Here is a 21165-nt window from a genome sequence, read left to right on the forward strand (position 1 = left end):
CTTTGGTTCAGGTGCTCCCAGCAGAGGCTGCTCTGCCAGGCTGCAGGAGCTCTCCATTCACTGCAGCTGTGGCTCCAAATTATGCTCTGTGACTGACTGACTCCTTTTGGGGCAATTGCTCAACAGTAATAAGGAATTTGATAAATTTGATCTTTTTCAATGGACCCATTCACACTGTGCCTTAGAGAGATGAATCAGTCTCATTCTTAGCAGGTTTTTTTCTGCAGTTTTAGCTGAAGGTCCTAGCAGGAGGATTATTTAAGAATAGAGTCTAGATTAAGATATCCTGCTAACTTGAATGTGGCTAGGAAGGCTGATGCAGGGAGTATCAATAGGTTTGGGGGATTACTGTAAAAGTAAATCCATTTTAATTTTAAACAAGTTTGGCAAGCCAGTGCCATCCTTGCCGGAAAAGGGAAGTCTGATCTGGCTGATAGACTCTGGTGAAGCCAGTGTCCAGTGCCAGGCTCATTCCTTTGACAGCTGTTAGAAGATCTACACCCCCAGGGCTTTTCTTCTCTCTTTTGCCCTTGTGCTGGGTAAACTTGAGTTCTGACTGATGCAGCAGCCACAAGGAGGCAAGCAGTGAGAGCAAGCCTGTCTACCATTCCTACATTGTGGAAAGCTTCCTGTGAAATTGGATTAGCACTTAAATGTTGTGTGACAGAGCTTTATGTTCTAGGTTTTGTAAATGTTCTCAAGGAAAAAGGAAAAAAAAATCACTCCTCAAACTCTCTATCGTTTGGGGACAATTATAGTATTGCTAGATTAATTATAGTGTTTCTACAATGCTCTCCTCTGATTCTACTGTTAGAACACAGCAGAAATCAGAGTCTGTTTTGACCTTTATTCAGAGCCTCCTGTTAAAGTGACTTTCACAACAGAACTCAATTTGTCACATTTTATTTGTACTTTAATTTTATTATTAACAGATTAATGAAGCTGGTAATGGGTTTCCCAATGCTCCCTTTGGAAATGTGAACTGTGTCCCTTCCTTACATCAATCTGCTGTCAGCAGATGAAGTGCCTTTGCAAAATGCTATTAACTGTTACCAGAAGCAATTAGTCAAAATAGCAAGTCAGCTTCAAAAGGAGAGACTCCAGATTCCCTCAGTGTGTTAGGAAAAGCGCATTAGTAGGATTTAATCTCTCCAGCAGCCACAAGCTTTAGGCCCTGCAGTAGGTGTCTGGGTAAATGACACATAGAAATGTGAACCTATCAGACTTTAATTTGCTTGAAGGAGCAATGCCAGGTTAAAAAAAAATAGAAAAAAAAATCACTTTCCAGTGTCATTAACAGCAATCCCCACAGAGCCAGAAATGCCCATCCTCTGTTGTAAGACACTGTCTCTGTGCCAGCGTTAAAAATCCATGAGTGAAATCCTGGCCTTCCCAAAGGCAGTAGGAACTGCTTGTGACAATGCTGAGGCCAGGCTTTGGCTTCTTTGTCCTAATTTTCTGGCCCAATCAAATATTTGAAAAGTATTTCCCATCACCTTCCCAAGCATCAAATTCCAACCCCTTCTCAGAGAGCTCTCTTTTTTTATGCTGGGCCAGAAAGTCACAAGACGATTGCTGGTGAGACACACACAACCTCCAGCTCCACTTTCCCCCGGGAAGTGATGGCTTGGCATCATCATTACTCCAACAGGTTTATTGTCTGGTCAGTATTCCGCAAGGGGGGCAGCCCTGCACATGGCAGAGGGGTTGGAATGAGATGGCCTCTGAAGTCCAAAACAACAACTAAATAAACTATTTAGTGCAGTACAACCCGTTCCAACCCAAGGCATGGCATGATTTGCTGGGCCTGACAAAACTGTGTTACCGTGCACGTACAGAACATGAGGTGTGCTCAGTAGATGGTCCCCAGCAGGAGGAGGTAAGAGGCTGAGCCCTTTTGAGGAACAAGGCAGCACTGGGTAAAAAGGCAGCAGTCCCCAGCTCCCTTATCCCTGCCCCAGATGAACTGGCAGGGAGGAATGTGAGGGAGGTGAAGCATCTGGTTTAATGTCCTACATGCCTAGCGAAGTCTCAAGCATGTGCTGTGGTATTCCTACTGCTTCCCAGACTGGACATACCAACAATTGCCCCCCTCCTCTTTCAAATGTTGGAAAACAATGTTATCCATCACTATTTCCAGTGCATTTCTAAATACATGTGTATTGCATACATGGATCCAATTAAAAGGAGAAGGTAATGAAAACAACAGCAATTCCACTGATACTGAAAATAAAAAAGATTATCCGTTTGTCCTCAGGAATGGGCAGTGAGGTTTCTGTTTCTATGCAGAAGGTTAATATTTTTCATGTCATTTGGCTCTAATTCCTTCAAACCCAGTCCCAGCTCCTTTGGGTGGTTGCAGTGGCCCTGATGGCTGCCTGAGCTGCATCAGGGGCAAACTCTGGGCTCAGCTCACATGCCTCTCAGAGCCCTGCCATATGCCAGCACTCCCACACTGGGGGTTTTTTTGGAGGCAAAGAACGACTCAGCACCGGGCCTTGAGGAGATTTTTCCTCAAAGAAAACATAAACAGCTGAACCTCACCCAGGGACTTGGACAAACTACAGTCTGGATAAAAATGACCACCCTTTATTTTGCCAAGACCTCATTGATTAAAAATATGCAGATCCAATGATTTTGCTGAGTGTTTGCAGAGTGTGCTCCTGCTGGGTATTCTTTCCTCCACTGCCTTCAAGTGAGTAATCACAGTGCATAAGGTTAAAAGGGTTTCTTTTCCCTTCCAAGTGCAGAAGGATACAAGAAGAGTTAGAAGTCTAGGACAAAAAAAGAAAGTCTGGCACAGTCCACTCTAAGACGTAAGAGCAGCACGTCCTATCTTCTTTGATAGGAGCTTCGTGACAACAAAAGACTGTCCTCTGGTCCCTCAGTCAGCTCTTTCCACTGACTGGAGGAAGAGCTTGAAAAAACACAATGCATTCTTCAAACATTCCCATAAAAATGGCCTTCTGACTATCCAAACACATTGTCTGTCCTCTTAGATCAAGCATGGCTCTTACACTTAAACATAAGGATTAAAAGGCATCCATTAAAAGGAGAGTTTAAAATTCTATTTTAAAAAAAGCTCAGAAGCTTAAAAGACTAATTATTTGTGTAATCTTCAAGATCAAACGTTGCTGAAATAAAGACTTTAACTCCTTTATCAGATAAAACCTGTGTGCAAAGATTGCAAGGGGGGAAGAGACTATTAAGATAATCTAGTTTGACCTCATGACCTCAGGTTTTGGCATCTCACTGGCACAGGACCCTTTCAGTTGTTCATGTAGCTATATGGAAAATTGAATAAAACCACAGAGGATGCAGCAGACTACACAAACGTGAAAAAAACAGACCACAGGTGTTCATGTTTCTTTAATTTTTGTGTTTGTAGGCAAGGCTCAGTGCTTAAAGGGATAGTCCCAAGTCCTCTGCTGACACAGTTGGTGCAGGTCTTGCTGAAGCTCAAGGGTGTCATTTTCCATCAGATGAGAATCTGGCCTGAGAAGTTCACAACTGTAAGGGAGAACTAAGTAAGTACAAAAGTGCAAATACCTAGAAAGGGCAAATTGCAGAAATCTTCGGGTATACTACATTCCCAAAGTCTCTCTCCATTTTTTCTTCTTTTTTGTCTTTCTACTTTTTATGATAAGAGCTTAGGATTATGTTCATTGTGCCAGTTTTCAGCAGGACATGAGGGAGAAGCTGGGGCACACTTCTTTGTGTGTGTCTTTTCTAATCTGTTAGAGCTGTCTGATGTCTTCATATCTAATACATTCGGGACCTTTGATCTGAGTTGGAGGATGTCTCAAGGAGTGATGATTCACAGGAAAACAGGATATCCACAGGGGAGCCAGTTGCTCAGTCCAGCAGCATTAATCAGCATTAGATGTGTGAGCTCTTGCTCTGAAGCACTGTAAATAAGAAAAGCGTCACAGATCATTATAGGTGTGGGAATAAACAAAGAGAGAAACACAATTTAAACCTTTAAGTGTCAAAAATGGTTTCTGAACCACCCACTTGAATTTTTGGTGGAGCAAAACTGTCTGGTGTCCAGATGAAAACATGACTTCTGTTTTGCAAAGAGGCACTGTTTCAACACTTGCTTCTGTTCTGGCACCTAGACTGTTTTTGCAAACCAGGGACACACCTAACACTGGGTAACAGGTCTGAGGTACAAGAGCTGCCTTCCTGTGCCCAGACAGCCCAACAGCCTGGTTACAGTGCCATGCTCTCCCTGGCTTGCTCTGTCTTGCAGCTTGGTTTATCTTTCCCTCTTTCTTCTCTCCTGGCCTCCTTTCAGCCAGTGAGTGCCTGCAGCTGGCCTGGCCAGAGCACAGGAGCTTGGAGCAGCTCCTGGGAGGGAGGTGTAATTAACAGAGCTGTCCTTTCACCCAGGGACCTGAGGGACACCAACCTCCCTTGCTGTGTAATCCCTGGCTGACAAGGAGGGAGCTGATGCTGCACTAGAGGATGCTGACTGCATCTTGCTGGCACCTCTTGGTGGCAGAGAGTGCCACCACTGCGGTGTTGGTAGCTGAGTGTAGAAGGAATGGGCAGCACCATCTCCTCCTCCTCATGCTCATGTGTTCAGGATGAAGCCCTTGTGGTTGGGTTGTACAAAGGGTGTGATCACTCTGGACACAGTGTTCCTGAAGGATACTACTTTGTTAGATCCTGTGCAGGACAGCTGGGTGCCAGAAGGGCAGCTGCTCAGGCTGGGGAATTTTTGAGCATTAGCAGAATCAGGGGATGTAGTAATGTTCTGTTCAAACAGGGAATTTTGGCTTCTTGTCAAAATTCTTTCTGATTAGTCAAAAATTTCTGTCAAAATATGCCTTTTAATCCTTCATTTTGACTTGATTTGCCTTGATCATAAGGGATGGGAAGGGTTAAGTCACAAGATAATGGCTTTCCACTCAAGTGCTTCAGGTCTGGGTAGGTCCTGTTCACAGAATCATGTTTGAGTTGAAAGGGACCTTTCAAAGGTCATCTATTCCAACCCTCCTGCAATGAGGCAAACTCCTTTTGCAAAATCTGCTCCTGCATGAGGCCCAGCACTGAGCAAAATCCCTACAGGTGCACCTTGTCCTGGTGCTCCTGGGAGGTGGGTGGATGTTCTCAGTGGTGCTCCCTCCATGCTGTGTCCCTCACTGCAAGTTCATGTCCAGGGAGAGTCCAGGGATCACTCTTGCCTTCCACAGGCACTCTGTGAAAAATCCCTCATGAAAGTGGGGCTGCAACAGGGATGGAGAGCTGTGCCAACAAGTGGGCTCTGAACTCACTTCCATATCTGGATCTGGAGCAGGAAGATGATGGGATGGCAAAGGGCTCTTAGCAGTCAGTGGTTTTAACGGAGAGCTTATTATTCATGATATGAAATGGAACTGTCACCTGTGTCACATGCTCTCTTTCTCAGAAGGAGGAATCCAGCCCTGAGGTACTTAGGTACCAACATCAAAACACCTCAGACCTGAATGACCTGAAAATGGAACTTGTGAAGCCCAAAGGGATGTTGTAAGTGCCTGAACTCAACAAAAAGAGGAAATGCTGGGGGCATTTGACTTTATAAACAGCCTTCAGTTGGCCCATTTCCAGCACAAATGCCTCATGCATGGTAATGGATTTCAAATACACTAAAGAGCACAGCCACAAAACCAAACAAGCCTTAACATTTGACCTTATTGGGGAAAACAAGCCTACAATTACCAAAGAAAACTAAGCATGCCTAGCTAATTGACTCATCTCAGAACTCCAAGTTTTGTTTCCATGACTGAACCATTGGAATGTAAAGCCTTGCCATCTTTCAGCTAGCATGGACTTAGATCTCATGGACTATCTGAAAATCACCAGTCACCTCCTAACATTGTGAGTAGTCTGTTCAGTATAAAGAGGAGAAATGTACAAACATAAATGGCAATAACACCTTTTTTTTGTTTTTCTTTCCTGATTTAACATTCCTGGAACAAAACATGAACATCAAATCAATGAATTACAGGCTGTTACACCCTTATGGCTGTATGCTCATCCACCCATGAACATTCCATATAAAATTACCTAATTATCAATTTGAAATACTTTAAAGTAGCTTGTTTTCATCCTAAGTCAGTAACAGAATCAGCAGTCCAGTGTCTAGAATTAAGACAGGGGTCTTATCCTCAAACATGTAAGCCAGAAATGGTGTTAAGTCTTTGGTGTTTTAGGTATCATTCATAATGACATCTGTAGGTGCTGAGACTCCTTACAGGAAACAGAAATTTCCCTAAGACATGGGAAGACAATTCTAGCCATGTTTTTTATAGTCATCCATAATGTAACATTCACAACTAGAGACTGGCCAGAAGTCATCTAAGACGGGTGGCACTTTCTGCTCCCGTGAATAACAGGAAAGCAAGGAAAGGAGGAGATGGTCATACAGGTCTGAGAGAATCTTTCCAGAGCAATGAAGCAGTGGCCCATCAGATAAGTCAGCTGAAGGTATCTTGAGTGAGCACTCTCACTTGTGTATTGTTTGGTTTCCATGGCTCTTGGCAAGTCACTCATGCTAAAACTGAGGATTTAAAATTTTGTTTTGATGAAACTGTCCCAGTGTTACACACATGTTTGAAGGGCAGTTTACAGGTTTAAACTACAGTGTTTATGAAAGCTTAGTGAGGATTATCTTGCAAAAAATGAGGACTTCTGGAGTAAGTTATATAGTGACAAATTAATTTTATATTCTGTTTAACCACATGTCAGTAAACTCAAGGCAAGAAAAAATCTGTTAAGAAGCCATACAGAATGTTTAGCCAAGTGTAAGGCATGGGATGTCTGTTTCATGGTACATCTCTGGCTTTGAGGTGGTCCATATTGTGTTCAGCCTATGTAGGTTGTCTGAGATGAAATGCATGTGATGGGCACTTGAATTTGAATGCAAAACACTGCTGTCAGACTTTCTGGCAGGGGACTGGCTGATATGGACCAACTGTGGGCTGCACAAGCCTCAGGGCATAATTTACAGCAACCTGAAGCTCAGCAAATTACTTGAGAAAGAAAGGGACAAAGGTGTGTACAGCAGCAGTAACCAAAGCAGGGCAGAGCATCCTGCACCTACAAAGTGCTTTATTTCAGCTGGGGTCCAGAAGGTGGGAGTTGCATCTGGAGACGCAATGCTACAGGTCAAGAGATCTGAGGCCAGGTATATTGTCCATATCTGTTTCTGGTTTAGTTTTTGACCCAAGAAATGACAGGTAGGCCATGCTGTAGCTTATTAAAGCCCCAATGGGAACACAGGCACATTTAATAGAGTTCATGTTCCAAACCCATGATTATTGTTATTATATGGAGATGCTGCCTCCAAAACCATGTACCCATGTCACCAGCAAACATCATGTATTGCAAAGAGAAACCAAATAAGGTCTAAGATGAAAGAGTTACAGGCCACTGGCCACCAATTCTTTTCCTAGTGAGGGCTTTTGGCAGATCACAGGGAAGCATCTGCACAGATCCCACAGAAGCTGAGTGTCTGTACTCTGGCTGTATTTGTAGCCAGCCTTTAGCTGGAACCTGCTTGCACCCTCCTGCTGGGAATAGGTTGTGAGAAGATGCCAGAGTGTGCCTGGGTACACTGAGGGGCAAAACTTGTTCTGGCCCTTTGATGTTTAAACAGCTGTGCTGGGTTTGCCAGAGGGTGTCCGACAGAGATCCCTGAGTAAACAGGGCAGTGTTATTTATTCCAATTCAGCTGTGATAATTCACACCATCTGAAGAGCAGCCTAATACTGTACTGGCAGGTTTCTGAGATATTTGCTACTGCTTTGAACAGAAGGATCCTTGGGGCAAGGCGAATTTGATTCCCCCATCACTGATGACTCTGGACAAGACAATAAAAGTTACAACACAATTTAAAACAAAAGGAATTAATTCAGAATGAAAATGTAATTGCTAAGGCAGCAGTCACAGGCTTGTGCTCATGCAGACACCCATGTGTGCTGACATATTTATAGATGTTGATTCCAGGCACTAACAGACGGGATGTACAGAGTTTAACCTTCTCTCAGGTCTGGTGACACTCCAAATGTTTCTTCTTGTTGCACAAGCTGTAGAGGCAACTCAAAGAATATCCATTTGGAAACACCCTGGAGGGAAGGGAAACTGTAATTTTCAGGACCACAGTCTTCTACAAAACTGTGATTTCCTACAGCCTTGATGTGAACATTAGATATATCTGCAACTACCTGCTAATAGTAGAGTTCCTGCTTCAAATGTGGCTAATCTGCTTTGTCTGGGTAAGTGATGATTCAGTATTTGTCCTCACATCTCTTGACCTGCAGCTTTACATCCTCAGAAGCAACTCCCATCTTCTGGGAGTTCTTCTCCATCTCAAGGCTCAATCAGTGCCTACTCTCTTGGTCCTTTCTCCCTGTTGTCCTAAAATGAACTTACCAAGTGACACATCTTAATGTTCCTCCTTATGACATATCTGTTGTCATGTCATTCTTACTCTTCAAGATATGCTTCCATCTCTTGCCCTTGGCGTCTTCAAAACACCTAGAACAGAAAAGACAGATGCAGATCACCTGATTCACCAGGCTGAATTTTCCATTAAATTGGAGACTTCCTGGAATTAATCCTGAGCAGAATGTGAGCACACCACAAATTGCTCATCAAGTAAATATTTAAGATGTGTATACAGTAAATCTCTAGAGTTTAGTAAAATCAAGACTCAGGGGCATGTGCAACAGCAATTCCTTACCCACTGCTGCCTTCTAAAACTCAGGAAAATGGTAATAAGTTGTGATGGCATTCAAAATTTTGGGGATAGTTTTACTTTGCTGTAAAGCTATCTGATTCTGTCATCTTTTTTTGCTCATGCTTTAGACAAATATGCTCAAATTAATTACAATAGTTCTACTTTGCTGGTAGATGACCATTTCAAAGGAGCTAAAGCTAATGCAAAATTTCTTGAGTTCATTAACTACAAACTGTCACCTGATTCTACTGGAAAAAGCTTCAGGCTCTTAAAGCACATGTAACACGGCAATGTTTTGGTTCTAGCTTTGGCTGGTTGGGGTGATTTCACATAGGTAAAAATGATAATGGTACAAGACACGTTGACACCACTACTACACTTATAAAAAGAACATACAAATGCACAGTGACACTCCACACAGGGCTTGCACGTAAGACACTCACAAATCTGAAGTCCGGCGCTGCGGGGAGCTGAGGACTCTTAACTCTCATCAGGTTCAATGTGAGTTGAGAGTGCTTGGTGGTTTGGGGGCTGGGGCCCTCAGCGAGGCTCTGCACAGCCCTGTCAGAGACAGGAGTAATTTCCCCTTTCCAGTGTGTGCTCCTAATGGCTAGATTAGTACAATTGCCTGATAATCACAAGCAATAGAAATGGCTTTCTGCTACCAAAGTGCTCTTTCTGGAAGTTAATAAAGCTCATTCAACATCGCCTACAGTTTTACAACACGCCGTAATGGAATAATGTAATGAGTACAATGTGAGTACTGTACAAAAGCTGGTGTAAAGTTAAAAATGGATCTAGGGTACTGCTGCTTTTGAATATGAGCAGTGCAAGGTATGAATTAGCTCCTTGAGATGGATACAGGAGTTAATCTGTGAACAATGCGGCCCAGCTCACATTCAAATTCGCTCCCTTTTTTTTTTTTTTCCAGATTTGCTTCCTGTCCTTTTCTTCCAGTTGTTTTATATGTGTTCATCCTTGTTAATTCCAAAAAGGTGATTGTGCTTTTAATTTACACCTTCCAGTTTCCTACTGGAATTTGGTTATTAAAGGGGTTATAAAAACTTCTGTAACAATGTGATAAAAGGACACAGCAGGAAACCAACTGTACTTAAAAATTGTAGCATGAATCCCAAGTCAATTTGAAACTTCTAGAAATGTGTAGCCCTGTAACTTGTCAGATGTGTCTCCTGCCATTGTTGGAAAGCCCAAACACTTCAGAGATAATTTAACATTGTTTTCACTATGCGCAAACAGAGGAGTATTAAATTTCATTATTCTGGGATCCATCCATGTTTTGTATGCCCAGTATGACAGGTTTGTTGCTAAAACAGCACATTAACTGTATGTGTAAAGCCTCTAGTCCCTTCTTCTTTCCCTGCATGAGTAAGACAGACTTGTACTTAGGGAGAAAATGGCTTTGTCTACCTGTAAATGAAGATCTCCTGAAACACAGTCTCCTGAGAGGTTGATGGTAATCGGTTATGCCAAGCCCTCATTACAGTAGTGGCATTTTCAGCAACTGTATGGTGGATTTTGCAATTAACACACAAAGAAGTATTCCTTTCTTGTGTAACAACATTTTAATATCAGTAAAAAGTGGTTTTATAGTTCAAGATTACAAATAAAAAAATATTTCATTGTGACCCTTTTGCGATTTGTCCTCAGGCAAGTCTTCAAATTCTAGTTAGGAAAGAAACACAAGGTGGATGGATGCTCGCTCTACGGAAAGCTGAGGGACTCCCTCCCCACTGTGCAATTGCCACATGTTTTGAATGGAAGATTTTACTCCAAGTAAAGCCCAATGAGTTACTCTCCCTCCCATGGCAGGTGAAATCTCAGGGGCTTTTACCAACACCAGATCCTTTAAAGCTGAACCAGCTGGAAGGGCATGGAAGGGCACTGAAAGGAACGAGTCAAGCACCTCTCTAGCTACTGGACTGCATCAAGAAGGCACAACATAACCAATGGTAAAGTCAGTAAACAAAATTTTACTGTAATATTTTGTAACACAGATACTGTATTTCTCTTTGAAGTGTAAAGCTACCGTCTTACACAAGAAAGATGGACAGACCCTTTTCCAAGACTAATATGGATACAATAAATATGGAGTTTTACATACTAGATCTGTACACAGAAACTTTGTCCCACAGCCATAAAAATTTACATTTAACAGTGCAACATATAATTTAATCCTTTATTTATCTGACATAGGATGTTTACTTACTAAACACAAGCAACTACCTGGTTTTAATATACATATTTTATATATATATATTTTATATATATATATTCAACAATCTGTACAGGTTTCTAAACATAAAACTCCAAAAAGGCACAATCGTCTATACAACATGTACAAAAATGGCTGGAGCTGACAAGAAACAACAATTATTGGTCAAGAGTTCATGATTGCACAAAGATTAGTAATGGGTTTGTGTCAGAAAAATGTGCTTTAAGGAAAGGAAGGTTTGCAAAGAAACCTGCAAGTGTTATAAAAAAAACCCAAAAAACTCTAAAAGTAAAAACACAATGAAAAACAAAAACTAGGTTGCTATTACAAGTCTATCCTCATCGTCACTGCTGCCATCGCTAAACTGCACCGTGTTTTGCCGCTGGGGCGGGGCGGCCGGCCTGGGTACCTGTCTGTCCGGGGTGACAGTTCGGTGGACTGGGGACTTGCTTAACGTGTTGGGATTCACCTTGGAGCGGGGCTCTGCCGGGGCAGCCCTCTTCACCTGGAGGGCAGGGAGGTCACGCTTTGGCTTGCTGGGGTTGGCGAGGTCAGTCTTTTCAGGATCAGCTTTCCCGGGACCAGCGGGGTTGGTCACGGGGTTGGGCTCGGGATGGCTCTTCCCGCCGTACCGCTGGCCACCAGCCACCGCCTGAGGAGAAGCATCGCGGCCGGCCTCGGCCGTGGGGAAGCCGACAGGAGCGGGCTCCAGCTGGACCTCGCTGGCTTTGGAGCCCACGGTGGGTGCCTCGGAGGCTCCGTGCCCGTCGGCACTGGCGGGGCTGACGGAGGGGATGAGGGTGGGCAGGGCGATGTTCAGGATCTGCAGGCCAGGAAGGGGTCCCTGTGGGCTGGGGTTGGTGCCCTGCGGGGCCGCGCCGGCTGTCAGCACCTGGAGGCCCACGGCGTTGAGGGTGATTCCCGGGGGGCGCATCTGCGGGGCGATATTGGTGTTTGCCAGGCCCAGGATGTTCACTGTCTCCATGCCCAGTGGCGGCAGAGGCTGCAGGTTGGGCGTGCCGAGCCCCTGAATGCCCGGCACGCTCACCTGGCCGATGGGAATGCACGGCACCACGCTGTTCACCTCAGCGACTCCCACGGGATTCGCGGTGGTGCCGGGGGCCGTGCCGCCGGTCTCGCCAAGGGCGCTGGTAGTTCTGTGAATCACGCTCACGGCTGGGATAGTGAGCTGCACCGGCCCCGCCTGGATGGGAACGAAGGTGGAGTAGGTGGCTAGGCCGGCAGGGACCACCTGGATGCCCCCGACGGGCACCATGCCGTAGGGAGCCTTGGCTTGCCGCTGCGAGTGCAGGGGCAGGTGGCTGAAGAGGTGAGTCTGGGGAGCTCTCGGCTCGGCAGCCGGCTTCTCCTCCGGGATTTCGCTGTAGGGTGACGGCGCTGTCGGTGTCGGCATGCTGTGGTCTGCCAGCGAGGACGGGGAGCTGATGGAGGGCGTGCTCTGGGAGAGAACAACACACGAGTGTTAATGTGGCAGCCACCATGCCTTTCAGCGACATGAAAACGAGGGAGCTGGGAGTGCTTCCCATGCCCCCTTTTCAGAAAGAACAACAACAAAATGGTTCACAGTATATAGTGTTCAGCTTAAACAATGAACTGATTTCCTTCCTTTCTTTTTCCACCTGCTTCCTCACCCACTAATTGCATTTTCCTTTCCTAATTATCCTTGCTTAATTTCTCTCAGACACTAGTGCTCAAAAACATTGCTGAGTATCTTTTGCATGTGTCTTTTAAGTGGTGAGAAGGCTTTGGAGAACTGTTTTATGTGGAAATCACCTCAGGCTGGAAGGTTAAATAAGCATAAGCTGGCATTTTTGATGCACTAGGTTCCTCTCCTGAAGGCATTATAGCCTCCAGCAGGCAGAGGCAGCATCGCGGCACATTTGTGCTTCTAGTGTGACAGACAGGGTGTGCAATGACAGGAGATGGCTGACAAGTACAGCTCCTGTAGAAGTGGAGGTGATGGGTGGATACTGGAGTGAGATGTGGGATCCATATCCCATTGCTGCCTCAGCTCACTGTGATTTATTTGGTGCACACACCTGGATTTATAATCCTATTTTTATCCTCCTTTTCCTTCTCTTACAGCCTGCTGCTGACCAAGGCTTGCAGCTCCTTTCCTAGAACCTTCTAAAATGAGTATTCTGAAAGTGCAATTGCAATCTCATGGTTATCTTTTTGTTTTTGGCACACTCATCACACACACGCACACTGGTGCAAATTTACTTAGTTTTTACAGTCCTAACTCTCAAAAATTCCCTAGAGCAGGCAAAAACCTCAAAATCAGAGAGAAATGCTTTTGAAATCTGCTCGTAGAAATGTATTAGCAAAGAGAGATTATGATTAACTGGCTATGCAGTGCTATCCTGTCTAAATGAGAAGATGGATGTGAGAAAGAAGTCAACATCTTTCTCAGAACTGACACCTCACAAGAGATCCTGAGAAACTGGTATGGATGCTTTTGAAGGAATGTACAACAGCCTTCCTGAGCTATGCGGACTCCTTTTCTCAACTGCAAGATCTGGGATTCACAGCCATTCACAACAGGAACAGACTGTGGATTAACCACTGGAGACACAAGGCTGATGCTTCTTTTGGTCTAGGAAAGGAAAAGAAAATCTGGCAAGGAATTGCTTCCTCATATTATTTACATGTCTTCCTTTTTTTTTAATATATTAATGCAGACAATTATTAGTACTATATAAATCTGTATTTTTAATTGCATGAATATTTACTTGAAGCTTCAGTGGCTCTATTTAATGAGGGAGTACACTCAGTTAAATGTCCTTCTGGTATCCACTGGCAGCAATGGAACCTAAACTCCAAATACTAGGACACTTCCCATTTTAAGGCAGGCATATACAGTTATCAGAGACCACTTCATTTTATTCTCTGTCACACTACAAACTCGCTCCAATTAACATTTGCCACATGAACTCACAGTTCCTACAAGCCAGGATGAACCTGTGCCAAACAATACAATGCAGCAATAATTTTTACTGTTTCTCCATGTCAACAGTTTGCTACCTTAAACTGTATAAAAAATAAATCTAGTAGAGTAAATTTATAAGTTTTCAAAGAAAAAAGCCACTAAGTACTTAAAACAGATTGAAATTTTTACTTTTTATGGTTTAGAAAATTTTCTGCTACTTTTTTTCAGTAACTGCATGAAGTTAGGTTTAGGCTTGGACTCGATGATCTCAAGATTTTTTCCAACCTAAATGATTAATTCTTTCTATACAATATTTCTAAATATTGCATTCATCATGGAGAAGGCAGTGCCTTGATTACCCTTTTAACTAAACTATTGTGCATTTTTTGAGCATTGCTCTGAAAAGCTTGAATGCCTTCATGGTCTGTAGCAAGAATTAAAAATTCCAGAAACTGTCTTTAGGGTCAGTCTGGTAAGTGACTTGAACCACCCCCATCACAGTCCATTAAAGCCATTGCTGAATTGGAAAAGGCTCAGCACCTGCCACTTCCCTCTGAGATTTCATGGGCACAGCTAAAAAAAAAACTTTGCCAAAATTACTGAATGCTCCCACAGACCTGCACACAGACTGACCTCATCTTTCTGTACACTGCTTTGAAAATCCACATGTCTAACATGTGCATGGGCAAAATACATCCTTTTCCAATTAAAATCTTCTTTCAGCTTGGACAAAAGCTGAGAGCACTGGGAACTCAGGTCTCAGCCCTGTGTTCTTCTCTCCTTTTGTTATTGTTCAAGGGCAATCTCCTAGTTTCCTTGAACATCTGGTGCTCTTTCTAATTCTACTACTAAGCATATTTGGAGGATAGATAAACAACTGCACCATTTTTTTTTTTTAGTGAAAAGGCAAAAAACTTTGGGACTAGATTAATTTCCCTTTGGAATTACCAATTATTGTATCATCACATTTCAGAGTGAAATGATTGCTGAATTCTATCACTTTCCCCTGAAAACATAACAACCACTGTATGTTCATTCCATGCATTAGTTATTTCCTTCTGACTTGTAATACAATCTACCAGCTCCAAACATCAGCTGAAATGACCATATTACAATTAAACCTTTCAGGAAGATTACAATCAAATTTAAGTATTTGAAAAGCAATGCTCCTACAACATCCTTGTGTCTACAGTCCTATATATTTGTGCTTGGACTAATTTTAACTCTTCTGAAAGACTCATCACCAAGAATTCTAAGAATGAAGGGAAAGGCAAACGTTTTATTCTTTGAAAAATCTCCAAGAAGATCTTTTTAGAAGGAGGACTTAAAATCCTACTCTCTCCCTGGTTTCAGACACTCCTACCTTTGTAAGAGCTGCAGTTGATATTAAGGAGTGGCCCAAGGCTGTATGTGGATCAGGGTAATCCACGGACATCTGGCGACCTGGAGATGCAGGAGCAATGTCCGTCAGTGCCGCATCAGCACCGCAGGGACCCACTCCTCTCTCCTGGGCTTTGTCCTCGTGTGCTTCCTGATGGGTGGACTCTGCTGGCGACCTGGAGGTCCTGCTGACCGACTGCACTGTGCTAAGGACAGTCATCTTGGTCAGCAGTGCTTTTGGGAGGCCATCCATGGAGTCCGTGTGAGCCCCGGTGAAGCAGTCTGGAAGCCTGATGTCGTCATCGGTGCAGGCGGCATCCTGCAGGCCGTGGCGAGAGGGCTGGTGCTGGGGGCTGGCTGTCACCGAGGGCGTTGTGGATAGCACCGACTCAGCCTGGCTGTCTTCATCATCGTCCTCGTTGTCATTCTCATCTTCATCGCCACCATCAGACTCCTCCACGTCATATCCTGACCGGTCATAGCCAAATCTTTGCTTCTCACCTGCAAAAGTGGAAGGAGAAGTTAAGGCAATGAAGGGCCTGGACTGACTGGGAAGGAAGCAGGAGAGAACAACTAAAACCACCAAAAAAGCACGTGACACATGTATTTTCCACTCACACCCCACTGCATCAAAGCAACAGGGTAGACTTAAATTTTGGTTTTTATTTTCTGGCTTACAAATTTAACTGTACAGCTACACAATCTTTCATCTTCTGCTTCTATGTTGTTTTTAACCTTCTGGATTTGGCTGTTTTCCTTCATGCCACTTGTAACCATTTGCTCAAAGTCACCCTTCACTCTTCTGCTTGGGAAGCAGTGAGCAGATTCCCGGTTCATTAGGTTCCCAGTGCTGACATGAGGGGCTGGTCTGTCAACCTCAGCGGTGGGATATTCTCTGGCTGGCTCTGACTCATAAGTGGGTGTCCTTATACCTAATGTGAATCATGGCTGCACAGGTTTTTGAAGGATGCAAACAGAAAGACTGGAGGCTGTTAGTCAAGAATCTGTCTTGTTAACAGGCAAAAGAGACCAAAATTAGACCCTAGTAGATTTCTTCACTTCACTAACGTTTTGAAGGGTTTATTAAAAAATTACCTGGGATGTCCTAGGAGCCAAGAAAGCATTAATTGTATCAAAACTTACCTATGAATCTTTGTTTGCATAAAGAAGCCCTCCTTACAGCCAAACCTCTGTCTAGGGGTAAATTCTCTACAAAACACAGTTATACTGCAGCTTTTCACCTTCTTTTGTATCTGACTTGGAAAGAGTTGTCTTTAGTAAAGCGACAGAAAATCCCATCTGCTCTGTCTGATTTCAAGCCAGACTGTCTGGGATCATATTTTACAAAAGACAAAATGCTTTGAATACATTAATATTTTGTATTTGATTAAAGGTCTGTCTCGAGCTGTCCAAAAAAACATATCTGCATAAAAATCATTTGGCTCTGTAAAACTAAAGATGTCTGGTTAGATAAAATCTCAGAGATGCTGTTCCCTAGAACAGCATCTTACTTACTTACACAGCAACTTACCATCAAAATGAACATTTCTGAAAAAAATCAGACTGTTACAAGAATTTGAATATACTGCCTATACTTTAGGCTGCTAAGTTACCAAAACCAAAACAAACATTTTGAACTCCAGATGAAATAAATGGGTTTAACTGAGCTACCTTTCAGTAAGTTACCCACTACTATAAGCCTTTATGGTTTCAAATGAGCAATGCAATTGGGAACTAATAGCTTCTTTGGAAAAATCCCTCTGTAATGACTTTCCCCCTCTTTGCCTACACACTAATCTGTACATTAGCTAAATATGGAAACTAGATTTCTTATATTTACTACAGCAGATGTGAACATGTCAGACATGTTATTAAAAATACCCCAAATCCTCCAGGTCATTGGAATGATCCTAACAAAAATATTTATCAGAATTTTAAATAGTCTTAATTTATAATTCTCATCCACAGACAAAGCTGTTAAAAATAGAAAATACATTGTAGTGGAAAAATTAATTCATTAACTTCCATTCCAAAATTATGGCAAGTACGATTGTTAAAGATATTATTAACAACAACATATGGACTGACTAAATGTTTTTGGTATTTTTTCCCTATAATTCTGTCATTTCTATTCTTCATATAAACAGTATTTTTTCAGTAACTTGCAAAGCAAACATATCTAAAATGTTAGAACATCTACATATGTTTGATTTCTGAATGGACACAACTACCTCCTCCTTCAATACCAATGACAAGCTAGGAGGGTCCCAGTGCCCTGAGCTGGAGGACCATGGCTGTGACAATGATAAACTCCCAGTTGACTCTGAAGTTGTGTGGGAACTGCTGCTCCAGCGGGATACCCAAAGTCTATGGGGTCTGATGGGATTCATCTGAGAACACTTAAAGAGCTGCTGATGTCATTGCAAGGCCTCTCTTGATTATTGAGTGGTCCTGGGAATCTGGAGAGGTCCTTGCTGACTGGAAGCTGGCTAACATTGTCCCAGTTTTCAAGAAGGGCAAGAAAGAGGACCCCAGAAACTACTGACCAGTCAGTATCATTTCTGTGCCTGGTAAGTTATGGAGAGGATTATCCCAGGAGGTATTGAAAAACATCTGGAGGACAACACAGCCATTGGTCACAGCCAGTACAGCTTCATGGGAGGAGAGTCCTGCTTATCAAACCTGATTTCCTTGTATGACAAGATAACCCATGTAGTTGACCAAGGGAAGCCAGTTGATGTAACCTTTCTGGATTTCAGTAAAGATTTTGATAGTGTCTTTCAGAATCCTCCTGGATAAAATGTCCAGCCCACAGCTGGACAAGCAACACATCATGTGATGGGTGAATAAATGGCTCACAGGTCAGGCACAAATAGTTACAGTGAATGGGGTGACATCAGACTGGCGACCTGTCACTAGTGGGGTTATACAGGCTCCATCCTCAGCCCTGTGCTCTTCAAAATCTCCATACATGACTTGGACAGGACTGGAAGGGACACTGAGCAAAACTGATACAAAACTGACAGGAGTTGTTGACTCTCTCGAAGGCAGAGAGGCCCTGCAGAGAGACCATGACAGATTAGAGATGAGCAATCCCCAAATGTATGAAATTCCACAAGGGAAGGTGACAGATTCTGCACCTCAGGCAGAACAGCCCTGGATGTACAGACAGACAAGGGAATGAGAGGCTGGAAAGCAGCCCCATGGAAAGGGACCTGGGGTTCCTGGTCAGTGGCAAGCTGAACACGAGCCAGCAGTGCCCTGGCAGCCAGGAGGGCCAGCCCTGGCCTGGGGGGCATCAGGCACAGCATGGCCAGGCAGGCAAGGGAGGGGATTGTGCTGCTCTGCTCTGAGCTGGGGCAGCCTCACCTCCAGTGCTGGGGGCAGTTCTGGGAGGCAAAATATGACAAAGGTATCAAGTTGTTAGAAAGCATCCAAAGCATAACAAAGATGGTGAAGGGCCTTGAGGGCAAGCCTTACAAGGAGAGACTGAGGTCACTTTGTTCAGCCTGGAGAGGAGGAGACTGAGGGGAGACTTCACCATAGGCTAAAGCTTCCTTGTGAGGAGAAGAGGAGGAGAAGAGGCCAGACACTTCCCTCAGGTAACCAGTGACAGGACCCAAGGGACTGAATGTCCTGAAGTTGTGTCAGGGAAGGGACAGGTTGGATATTAGAAAAAGGTTCTTCACCCAGAGGATGGCTGGGCACTGGAACAGGCTCCCCAGGGAAGTGGTCACAGGACAAACCTAAAAGAGCTCAAGAAGCATTTGGACAGTGCTCTCGGAGACCTGGTGTGACTCTTGCAGATGGTGCTGTGCAGGGCTAAGAGTTGGACAGCAATGATCCTTGTGGGTCACTTCAATGCAGAATATTCTGTGATTTCCTCAATGCCTCTGTAACAGATATTGAAGACTTCTCCATGTGTCACATCTAAAGGGTGACCTACAGCTTTCTTGCAACTCTTTAAATAATGAAGGGCACATTGCAAAGTCCTGGAGTTCACTCTGGACTCCCTCTTAAATTCAGTGTCTTTACCAATGTCACATAACTATTCTCTACGAAATCCTACCAATTCTTGCCTTTTTTTTCTCCCTCTCTCCACATGAATCACATTTTCTATGAAAGCTGATGTCAATCATGAATGATTGTTTCTACTGGCAGGAGTAATTACCTGAAATGATTAGACTGACTTGATGCATTTGTAAAGCAAGGAAAAAATATGTGCAAACAATGATTTAGAAGAAACCATCTTCTTTCAAATCAACATTTAAAAATGCTACCGGATTTACCAGCAAATGCTGCTTATGTAGGAATTTTCTGCATACACCCCAGCTTTCTACAACAAAGCCATGGAAAGAGAAAGGGAAACTGTGTGTGGAACAGATTCCTTACATGCAGGACTCCATGGGATATCATTTCCCTCTATTGTTTCCCTGTTTACCTCCACCCTTTGTGCATTTGCCAGCTTCTATTTGAGTGTGGTTTTACCTGGAGCCAGAGCCTGCAGTGTAGGCGAGGTGACAGCGATGAATGTGGTTCCCTTACTCCCACACCGCTTTGCAACATCAGATGAGTAAAAAATAAGATTCCTGACTTGCTTGTTCTGGCAATGCACAAAGGAATGCTTTGCTCTGGCTTTTATACATGAGTGCACATTTGCTGGAACAAGAGATGCCCAAGCTTTTCCAATCAGTGATCCCACTAAGCACCGCTGTGGAGTTCAAGAGGATCCAATGCTGAAGTTTTAAAAGATCCAGGTAGGGTTATGGGTCTCCTCTGAAGGAGGCATCAGGCTGAGGCTGTGACCACTCTTTGTGGTGGAAGATTCTCTTCCAAGCAGTGTCTTTTTAACTAAGCAGTATTGGCTCCAATCCCATTCTGGTAATTGTACCCTGCCTACTAAAGTTCCCTGGCAGTTTTAATTGGGGAAAGATTAATTCTTTGCTTCCTATCTTGAACTATGCACAATTATAACCATATGCTTATGTAGCTGATATATACATGTGTATATATATATATATATATATATATATACACACATACATACATATAACTAAAACTGACTCAGTTTCCAGTGGGAACAAAATTACTTCTGTGTTTAACTTTGTATGAGGTTGTAAAATGGTGTATGGTATTTTCAAATGAAGGATGTATCATAAATTTAAAGGCTCCTAACATACGGAGAAATGGCTTTTGGCATGAAAGTTCAGTTTCTTTTTTAAAAAAGAAGACAGGAAAAAAGTTTCACACTATTAAGTGAAGGCTTATGAAAGCTACTTCTCTTACAAATTTGTAACCCAACTCTCACCATTTCAACAAACAAACTGTTCAAGACAGCCTCAATTTTTTACAAAGAGTCTTTTTGGAAGAGTAGGTGATGCCTTTCATCCTCTGTCAACTGCTGCAATCTTTTCTTTTAAATTCTTAGAAAGAGTCTTTCTTCTTCCTGGACTTCACACGAGTAAGTGAATTTTACAGACCTGAACTCTGCAGAAATTAGGAACAGCTGGAAGTAAAGGCTTAATAGAAACATGGACAAAACTTTTGACCGGAGATTTTGTTCACATGCCAGCTACAATTATTTTTAAGAAAACTGAAGTTTTTATCCTAGGTATTAAAGTGTCTACAAATCATAGGCAAAAATACCTTAGTCCTTAATTTATTCCAGTTCTCAGTTGGTCAACTCTGTACTGTGTTTTGTGGTGTTGGTGCTGAGCTTCTTGGACAAGGCTCTGCTACAGTGACATTTTATCCCAGAGCAGAAAAGAAAGAACTGCAAGTTCTTTAGCACAATAGCATTAGCTGGAATTATCAGCATCCTAACATGTCCATTTGTGAAGTGCCTGGGGCTAGTAAGTCCACATATTGCTATTTCCA

General features: G+C 43.3%; 1 protein-coding gene across 8 annotated transcripts in view; it reads right to left on the minus strand.

The window, feature by feature from the left end:
• Positions 1-942: 942 nt before the first annotated feature.
• Positions 943-21165, minus strand: part of HIVEP1 (HIVEP zinc finger 1) — a 131409-nt gene continuing 111186 nt past the window's right edge. For 7 of the 8 annotated variants that reach the window (XM_063160696.1, XM_063160668.1, XM_063160673.1 and 4 more), the window contains 2 exons: positions 15272-15789; positions 10697-12417 (listed from right to left, as the gene is read on the minus strand). In XM_063160696.1, coding sequence (XP_063016766.1) covers positions 11272-12417; positions 15272-15789 — 1664 coding nt within the window. In that variant the 3' untranslated portion in view covers positions 10697-11271. Of the gene's footprint in view, positions 3909-8418; positions 8524-10696; positions 12418-15271; positions 15790-21165 lie in introns of those variants that run through there. The other variant, XR_010028385.1, reaches the window with a different exon arrangement.

The sequence above is a fragment of the Melospiza melodia genome, chromosome 1 (genome assembly GCF_035770615.1).
Source record: "Melospiza melodia melodia isolate bMelMel2 chromosome 1, bMelMel2.pri, whole genome shotgun sequence".
NCBI lineage: Eukaryota > Metazoa > Chordata > Aves > Passeriformes > Passerellidae > Melospiza > Melospiza melodia.